General features: G+C 52.7%; 1 protein-coding gene across 1 annotated transcript; it reads right to left on the bottom strand.

The window, feature by feature from the left end:
- Positions 1-220: 220 nt before the first annotated feature.
- Positions 221-8,584, bottom strand: NTSR2 (neurotensin receptor 2). Its single transcript, XM_045447494.1, is given in 9 exon segments — positions 221-310; positions 312-474; positions 1,447-1,470; positions 1,472-1,511; positions 3,389-3,512; positions 3,514-3,639; positions 7,850-7,980; positions 7,983-8,324; positions 8,327-8,584. Coding segments are annotated over 9 exon segments (1,167 nt in total). The 5' UTR covers positions 8,454-8,584.
- Positions 8,585-9,240: the final 656 nt, after the last annotated feature.

Below are 9,240 nucleotides of genomic sequence, written 5' to 3'. Positions count from 1 at the left end.
TTCGGTCTCCGAACGCCTCTAAGAGCTGGGTCCTGTTCATCTCCATCGCGCAGAGGGGAAGACCGAGGCTCAGGGCGTGAGCAACTCGCCCGCGGTTACACAGCTGGGAAGTGGGGGTAGGGGTGGGGGCTGGGGGTCCAGGTGAGTCTGCACCTGACGGCAGAGCTTGAACATCTGTGAGCGAATTGCTTGTCTGAATGCCAGGCGACTGCGCAGTCAGTCACGGTCGGCTTTGCTCATTCTTCTCTTGCATCCAGCGCGGGGCGTCTGAGGGATCCCTAGAGCCTGCAGCCGTGGGGCTCCGGGGCTCCCCGGGGGGGCAGGGTTCCACGGGGGTGGCCTTCTCGACACAGGGAGCCCAGGGCTTCCAGGAAGAGTTTTCTGAAGGAGGACGACACAGCGTTGTTCAGGACAGGGGTCACCGCTGAACTGACGTAGAAGAGGGTGTCTGTCACCAGGTAGGCGTAGAGTGTGCTGGCAGAGAACCCCAGAAGGTGTGTCAGACGGCCTGCACCTCCTCACGGCGTCTACCCCTTTCTCCTGGAGACCGCGCCTCTCCTCCAAAGGGCCAGGTGAGGAGGACCCGGTTTCTGCTCTTGGGAAGCACCGTGTGACCTCAACAACTGTCCCATCCACACCAGCTGCCCCTGGCGGATGCGCTCCACCCAGCCTCTGAGTCCCTGCTCCCTGTGTGCTGTTCCCAGGCCCCTGCACCAGCGAAAGCTTCCCCTGCTGGCGGACGGGGGCCACTGTCTTGCCCACTGAGACACCGGGAGCCTCACGCAGCTGGGTGTGGTCCACGAGACGTGGCTTCACTGAGCAGTGAAGCCATGCACCTTGTCACGGAGAGTCTCTGAAGCGGGAAGGGCTTTGCACGTGCGCGTGTGTGCGAGGGGTGCAAGGAGATCTCGAGAAGAGGCACCTGTCGACACAGCTGTTTCCTTGGAGGCTACACGGGCCTCTCTTCTCTTGGATGTTTGCCTTCCTCTTGCGATCAGGCACACGGTGAATTCCCCAAGGAAGACAGTGGGTTCTCTCCTCTTTTCCAGTTGTGTCACAAAGGGCATACGTGGTCCGGTCTCTGTCCAGGGGGCCCTTGTTAGCGCCTCGACTCACGGCTCTGAGGCTTCCGCCCCTCTCCTTGCCATAGCACAGCCCTCCCCCTGCCCCAGCCTGTGGGCGGCTCTATCCTGTGGTCAGGATGCCCATAGCCCTGATCACCACTAAGATCTCTCACTCGCGTGGCCTTGAAATTGCTAGATAACGCCTTGTTCCCTACCCCCAGCTCAGAGAACTTGAGGGCACAGACTGGACAGGACCAGCTTGAGTGGAGGCCAGAGTTCCAGAGGGCTCAGCGACTGGGAATCCCTGCAGAGAGCATAGAAAGTCCCAGGCGCAGCCCAGTGGCCCCTTCCCTACGTGCTGGGGCCCCTCCGCTGCACCAACCCAGTCCACCCATCGTTGGAGACGGTACATGAGCCTGCGGGTGACATACACGGCCACAATGGCTCCTGCACAACAGCGGGGAGGGACGGAGCGACAGAGAGCAAACGTACTCAGTTCTGCCGTCTCTAGGGAGGAGGACGCCAAGCTTAAAAGAGCATTTCCCTAGAATTCGTTCCTGGAGTCCAAGGGTCGGAAGGGAACTGTGAGGCTATCTGACACCCTCCTCTCTCGATCTGTAGCCAAACCTGAGGTTACCCCGATGTCTGGGTGAATATCCACCTTAACTCCCACCTGCACACTGACAAGCTTCTAGAAACTTCTACAACCTCTATAACCCCCTCCTGGCCACTGGAATATGCTTTTAACTCCGGGATAGCTATTCCCACCTGATCGTCTAACTGCATAGATAACTGAACTTAAATGTCCTTCTGCCTCATCAAGCCTCTTCTGTTCCTTTTTCTGATTGACTGATGGCCCCACCAGCCATCTAGCACTCAAGCCATAAGCCAGAGAGTCTTTTCATTTTTCCATTACCCCCTAGGACCAATCTATTAAAAAGCTCTTCTTTAGGATGTCTTGATTCCTCTGTTCTCACCTCTACTACCCCACTCCAGGGGCTCCTAGCTCCCCTCCCCCGGACTATGATGGCAGTCTCCCACTTGGTCCCTTTGTCGCTAACCGTCTACCCCTTCCCTCCCCTCCTCTACACCTGCCGTGACTGGCAAATCCATTCTGTTGTCCGGTGTGGCCTCTGGACCAGGATAGCGACGTCAACTGGGAGCCTGGTAGAAATACAGAGTCTCGGGCCTACCCCGAGCAACCAAATCAGAATCTCTGGGTTGGGTCCGAGCAGCCTGTGTTTTATAGCTCCCCATACTGTTTTGTTCGTTTGTTAGTTTTTGGGTTTTTTGCTCACCTTTAAAAACAACTTAAATCCAAGTTAACATCCAGTGTAATAAGGGTTTCGGTAGAATTTAGTGATTCGTGACTTAGATAGAACACCCAGCGCTCATCCCAACAAGTGCCCTCCTTGATGCCCATCACTCACTTAGACCATCCCCCCCCCCACCTCCCCTCCAGCAGCCCTCAGTTTGTCCCCTTGTATGTAAGGGTCTCTTATGGTTTGCCTCCCTTTCTCCTTTTATTTTCCCTTCCCTTCCCCTATGTTCACGCTGTTCTTAAGCACACACAAGTTTGAGAAGCACTGCGTAACCCACACGCCAAAGATTTCTGGGTAGAACATCTCAAAAGCAAATCTCCCTGCATTCTCGGGCGTTGACTCTCAATGACTGCCTGTTGTCTATGGAAGAAAGTCCAGCACCGTCACGTGCTCCCTCTCTTCCTGTCACACCATATGACATTTAGCTCTTACGTTTCTGTCCTACGTCCAACGCTGTGGGTTGACGGGAGCAGAGACCTGATCTCTTATTCCATGTTCCCAGACCTTAGTGAGTGCCTGCATTACCGCAGGTGTTTGGAGAGACCTCGGCTTTCTTGTGCCCCTTAATGTCTCCCCTACAAGGCCAAGTTTACCCAGATTCTTAGGAAAACCAGCCAACAATCGATGTTGCAGGAAAAGTGGGGAGCTGGTGGGGAACTGGGTGGGGGACCCAGCCGGTCTGAGCCCTCAATGCTGGGGCTACGGGTCCCTGACTACAGCTGCTCCTTGCATCCATCCATAGGCCAGGCTCCCTGAAATGTAAGCAGGTATTCACTTGTCTTTATATATTACTCCCTGGAGCAGATGAGGGTTTCGTGTATGGAATTCTCGTTCTACCCCGTAATCATACCACCAAACCTTATAGAAGCCTGTTGGCGACCACACGATCCCCTGGGGCTGGAGAGAGGTGGTAACTTGCTCAAGGTCACTTGGCCAGGGATCAGTGGAGGCAGCCTGGAGCCCCATCCCTTCCTCTCGTAGCAGTGTCACCAAGTACTTAACTGAGACCCTGGACGCTATGCTGGAGGCCTCAGAGCCGGCTGGAGTCCTTGTGTGTCACCAGGCTGGTGTGGCCCTCCAGGGGGAGCTTCCTCCTCTCCTCGCTCATTAGCTCCACGTGGTTGGGGGACGTGGCTGCCGGGGGCAGAAAGGGATGGCACCTGGGAGCTGAGGGCCACCAAGTGGCTCACACTGACCCCGTTCAGGAAGGCAGTTAACGCCAAGGGGAGCACGAAAGACACCAGCACGTTCACCTGCAAAGGTAATTCCAAGGCTTATGACGGCCCCAAGGCTCTGTGATGCTGTGGTCCTCAGGCTGTGCCCAAGGCCCAGGAATCTGCAGCAGCAGGAGGGGGCGGGGGGTGACAGCAGGGTTATAAAATGAACTTGAGAAAATTCTCAGAAAGATGAGACAGCAATAAAGGGAGAGACAACATTTGGGATTAGCTTAGGACACTTACCTAAGTAATAGTGGTTCTAGAAAGAAAACAGAAGGGAGGAAATCATTTTTTAAAATAAGCCACTTTGAAGACAGTTTTTTTCCAAAAGTGAGGTATAGAAGCTTCCAGACTGAAAGGCTGCCTGGGAGCTCGGAAGAATGGATAAAAATAAGCCCCCATCAAGGCACGTTCTTAGGACTTCTAACACTCTGTGGATAAAGACCTTGAAAGCCACCAAAGGGATAAAACAGGGCACATGAAAAGGATGGGCACCAGAATGGCATTAGATTTCTTTAAGGCAACAGTGGGAGCTAGAATATAGTGGAGCGATGCTTTACAATTTGAGAGGAAAAGCGGCTTCTGTCTAGAATTCTGTGCCCGGCCATCTTACGGCAAATGTGAGGATAATCCAGATCGTTTCCAGACGTGGAAATTCTCAATTTTTCACCTTCTTCTGTGGGCCTTCTCTCAGGTCACAGGAGGTTGCAAGAGCCAAAATAAGGTTGTACACCAATAAAGGGGGAGACCCAGGTCCAAAAAGAGGGTGTCTCCTGGGAGAGCAGAGTGACGTAAGATGTTGGCTGTGCATCCGGTGACGCTGGAGTGGAAGAGGGGGCTCCCGGGGGCGACTGAAAGATGAACTCGTCGTTGACTGGATGGCTCTGAATACACTGAAATAGTATTTATACTTCTGGTAGAGAAGTTAAAAATGCATGAGAGACAGATGCACAGGAACCAAGCAAATTAAAAAACATTAAATATTAATTAATTAATTAATTTATGTATTTATTTATTTAGGAGAGAGAGAGAGAGTGAGCAGGGGAGGGGCAGAGGGAGAAGGAGAGAGACTTCCAAGCAGACTCTACACTCAGCACAGAGCCCGATGCAGGCCTCCATCTCACAACCACGCGATCGTACCCTGAGCCGGAATTGTGTCGGTTGCTCAACCGACCGAGTCACCCGGGCACCCCTGAAAACAGACCATTATTAACAGCAAGGAAGCAGAGGTAATATTGGAAAGGAAACACAATACAAATGTCCGACGTGGTTCATCTGTGAAGAATGTTTTAACATAGTCACAGTGTGTAAGTACAGAGCACAAGACTGGCTTTATACCCTGACGGAATTAACCCCGGAGGAGGGGTAGGGGGTGCGTGGAGAGTAGGGATGGGAAAGTCAGAGGGCGGGACGCTCTTTTTCTTTCTCCCGCTAGAAGACACTGGATAAAATGTGCAAACTGTGAAATCAAGCAGGCGCGTTCTTTAGAAATGTGTAGGAAGGGGCAGCAAGAGGTGAGGGTGCACGGCAGCTGCCCCTCGACAAAAGAATATAGACCGAAGTGTGCAGGGGTGGTAAGGGGACAGCTGTTTTACGCAACAAGCCTTGTTTTTTCATTTGGTAATTTTTGACTTATGAACAAGTTTATTATATGATACCCTGCTTTTTAAATGTTTTAATGTTTTAAAATTCAAAATATTTGTATTATAGCACGCCTGGGTGGCTCAGTCGGTTACGCGTCCGACTTTGGCTCCGGTCATGATCTCACGGTTTGTTGAGTTCGAGCCCCACATCGGAGTCTCTGCTGTCAGCACAGAGCCTGATTCAGGTCCTCTGTCCCCGCCCCCCCCCCCCCCCCCCCCCGTCCCTTCCTTGATGGTTCTCTCTCTCTCTCTCTCTCTCTCTCAAAATAAACTTTAAAAAAAAAAATCTACAAAGTACATGTATTATAGAGCTTTTCCTCATTGGTTCTGTGTCAGCATTTTTAAAAACCTGAGCATTTTAATAGCACTTTAAAATCAGTACGAAATATCTGGGTTGGGTGCTGTACCTCTTTAAGGAGTCCATCATTCATGCTTTTTTCTTGATGGACGCTCACAAATCAGCACCAAGAGGAAAATAAAACACTACGTGGGACGTAGTTTTGAGTTCGTTGTAGAACCAAGCAGCATTTTATCAACAGCATCACACTTACTATCAAATTGTCACTTTAATCCTAGACAAGACAGAAGTGGAAGGTAAAAATATATTCACGCGTTATTAATCTTGGGGAGTTTTGAAATATTTCTGGAAAAACTGTACAGTTTTTTGTACTTTCAATAACGATGAGACATTTTCTTAGTCAAAAACAAAACAAAACGGGAAAACAACCCGCTGATTACCATGGACGATGAATGACAAGACCCTAAAAAGGAAGGTGGACCAAAATAATCCTAATTTGAGCTCGGTTATTTTGTTGTGTTAACATAGACTGTGTGTCTCAAGTTAAACATTTTTTTTTTTTAATTTTTTTTTTTTTGAACGTTTATTTATTTTTGGGACAGAGAGAGACAGAGCATGAACGGGGGAGGGGCAGAGAGAGAGAGAGGGAGACACAGAATCGGAAACAGGCTCCAGGCTCTGAGCCATCAGCCCAGAGCCCGACGCGGGGCTCAAACTCGCGAGATCGTGACCTGGCTGAAGTCGGACGCTTAACCGACTGTGCCACCCAGGCGCCCCTAAACATTTTTTAAATATACCATTTGTTGAATAATGCTGTTAGGCTGAAGGAATTCACCAGTAGAACATCAAAAGCTTGCCTCTGGCAGATTTCAGTTTCTACTGCCTTGGTCGGTCTGCAGCACATAAAGTAAGCTATGCATGCGACATATTCACAACACAGACCATGCTTGGCGCTTCCCCCTCCCCGAGCCCAGTTCCAAGATAGGTATAGCCTGGAAGCTACTGCCTTAGTCTGTGAAAACTGGCGGAACTTGGCTACCAGGCCTTTTGAGCAGGTAGTTGCCTGTTCATTGCCACGGCCACGACAGGCTGCAGCAGGGAGCTACAGAGTCAGGTCTAAGGGAGGGGCTGCAGGGCTCTGACTATTCAGCCAGGTCATTCCGCTGGAGCTCAGAGCCTGTGTGGAGGTTGCTGAGAGGTAGACGGGTGCCCTACACATGCTGCTCCGTGGCTGCGATGTGCTTGGGCCAGCATGGCGGCAGGCGGTGTGTGGGCTGGACTGATGCGGTCTCAGGTCACCAGTGGCCCACCTGATGTGGCAGAAGGAGCAGCTCCCACTGTTGTCAGTGGGGTCCCTCCTCCTGACTGCTGTCTGGAGCCCCTGCGTGATCACTCCCATTAGTATCATTCCCATTCTGCTTGCCCGTGTGTTTTTGGTTTTGTCTCCTTTAGCATCAGGTCCAGATTGGAAAACCTGCAGAAATGTCTGATATAGGAAGTGGATTTTTTTTTTTTTTAATAAAATTTTTTTTTTCAACATTTATTCATTTTTGGGACAGAGAGAGACAGAGCATGAACGGGGGAGGGGCAGAGACAGAGGGAGACACAGAATCGGAAACAGGCTCCAGGCTCTGAGCCATCAGCCCAGAGCCTGACGCAGGGCTCGAACTCACGGACCGCGAGATCGTGACCTGGCTGAAGTCGGACGCCTAACCGACTGCGCCACCCAGGCGCCCCAGGAAGTGGATTTTTAAAAACGAGGGATCCTACCCTGTCAGCTCTGAGTAATTCTCCGTGGTGACCACAGTAAGCGTCTTCTGAAGCGAGTGGAATGTTTTCTAATCAGGTTTAACTTTATATTTTTCCAAATTCTTGTTAAGGCTGCAAGTAATCTATGTATTTCTTCAGAAATCCTTCATTAATATTGAATATTCAGGCCTCTCTTTTATATCTCCACAAAATCCCATTAAGTTGGATATTCTGTAATGGGACTGAAAATGGCTAGTTTTGATGATTAAAAAAAAGGCTGGAGTGGGTTATGAAATCTATATTTTGAGAGTCCTCCCCCTCCCTACCCTGTAATTCTCGTACCCAGTAATGTTTGGTCCCCACTTTTGTAACACTGGGAAGAGTGTAGACTTTCAGAATTAAGTTTTGAATTCTAATCTGGGCTTCTCTTAATGCTTCATCTCTGCCAAGCCTCTCCCCAAGTCCTCTGTAAAATGGGAAATGCGACCCAAATTTCTGCGGAGATCGCGAGTATCAGAAGCGAAAACACAGGCCCCCGAGCCTGCCTCCCCCTTACCTGAATGCAGACCTGGAGCGTGGCGCGGCTCACCAGCACGGTGCACACGCGCGAAGCGGGCTCCGGCTCCCCGCCAGCCTTCTCCAGCTCGTGCTTCTGCCCCGTGATGGCTGCCATGGGCAGGGCGAGGCGGCCCAGAGGAGCGACAGTAGGCGGCGGGTGCGGCGCGGCGACAGCAGCCGGCGGGCGCGCGGGGGCTGGCGCACGGCCAGGCAGCGCTCGGCGCTCGGGCCACCTACGCTGAGCACCGTGGCGTAGGCGCACGGCTCGCGCACGAAGTAGTAAGCGCGGCAGCCCGGGTCGCCGAACACCCAGGCGTAGTGGAACGACACGAAGTTGAAGAGCTCCACGGGCACACCGACCGGCCACAGCGGCAGCGCCGAGAGCGCCAGGCTGAATACGTGGTAGCGCAGGCGCCCCGGGGGCCCGGCGCGCCCCTTCAGCACCACGCGCACGGACAGCGCACTGCCCCCGCGCCCAGCGCCAAAATGAGCGAGCAGAGAGCGGCGAACAGCACCTGGGCCCAGAGGCGCGTGTCCACACTCAGCCGGGCGTCCAGGCCCAGCGCAGCGCCGGGGCTGGGACTCGGGCTGCTGCTCTCCATTCCTCCCTCGTGGCCAGCGCTCCCTCCCTCTCCCTGCGCCGAGACCGGGCCAGCTGCCCAGGGAGGAGAGCGAGCGCCTCCTGTTCTCCCAGAACCTCCGGAATGGGAGGACCCGCCCCCGCCAAGGGCGTCCCTGAGCCAACACCGGACCGGACCGGACCGGACTGGACAGCGAGCGTGAGCCCGTTCGGTGCGTTTACATTTCTCCGCTCCGTTCAACCCAGGGAGCACTGTGCTGGGTGGAAGGTGATACGGAGGGGTTGGGCCCCACTTACTGGATGGGTGACTTGGGGCATTTTTTTTTTTTTTTAAACCCTGCTCAACCCATTTCTGCATTTAAAATATATTATCTACATTGCAGAATCTCTGTGAGGATTAGACGAGCCGGTCTGTGCGAGGGCTCCGAACCCGTAGCAGTAAATAGGCATCCTGAGGTACCATGCACCTAGGCCCCCTTGCTGTGCTGCTGCGTGTGCAGCTCCGGAGACGGGTGGCCAAGGACTTGCCAGAACTTTAACAGCTGTTACTCTTCTGGCTAAAAGGCCGTCTGAACGGCGCACTAATATCCTCCAGCAATCCCTTTGTCACTGTTAGATGCGTCCTTGGGGTATCAGGCTTTTCCAGCCCTTTAGGATGTCATTCCCGTAGAGTGGGGAGGAAGTGTAAAGTGTGTTACCGTGTTTGCAAACCTTTCACGAGTCTCTCTCCTTAACCCTTGTAAGTGCCAGAACTTGAAAAGGCCCTTACTTAGCTCGCACTTAGAACCCCTGATGCTTGCTGGAGCCAA

This window comes from Leopardus geoffroyi, chromosome A3 (assembly GCF_018350155.1).
Source record: "Leopardus geoffroyi isolate Oge1 chromosome A3, O.geoffroyi_Oge1_pat1.0, whole genome shotgun sequence".
In the NCBI taxonomy this organism is placed as follows: domain Eukaryota; kingdom Metazoa; phylum Chordata; class Mammalia; order Carnivora; family Felidae; genus Leopardus; species Leopardus geoffroyi.
Note: the sequence above shows the minus strand (reverse complement) of the source record. Positions and strands in the feature narration are given on the sequence as shown.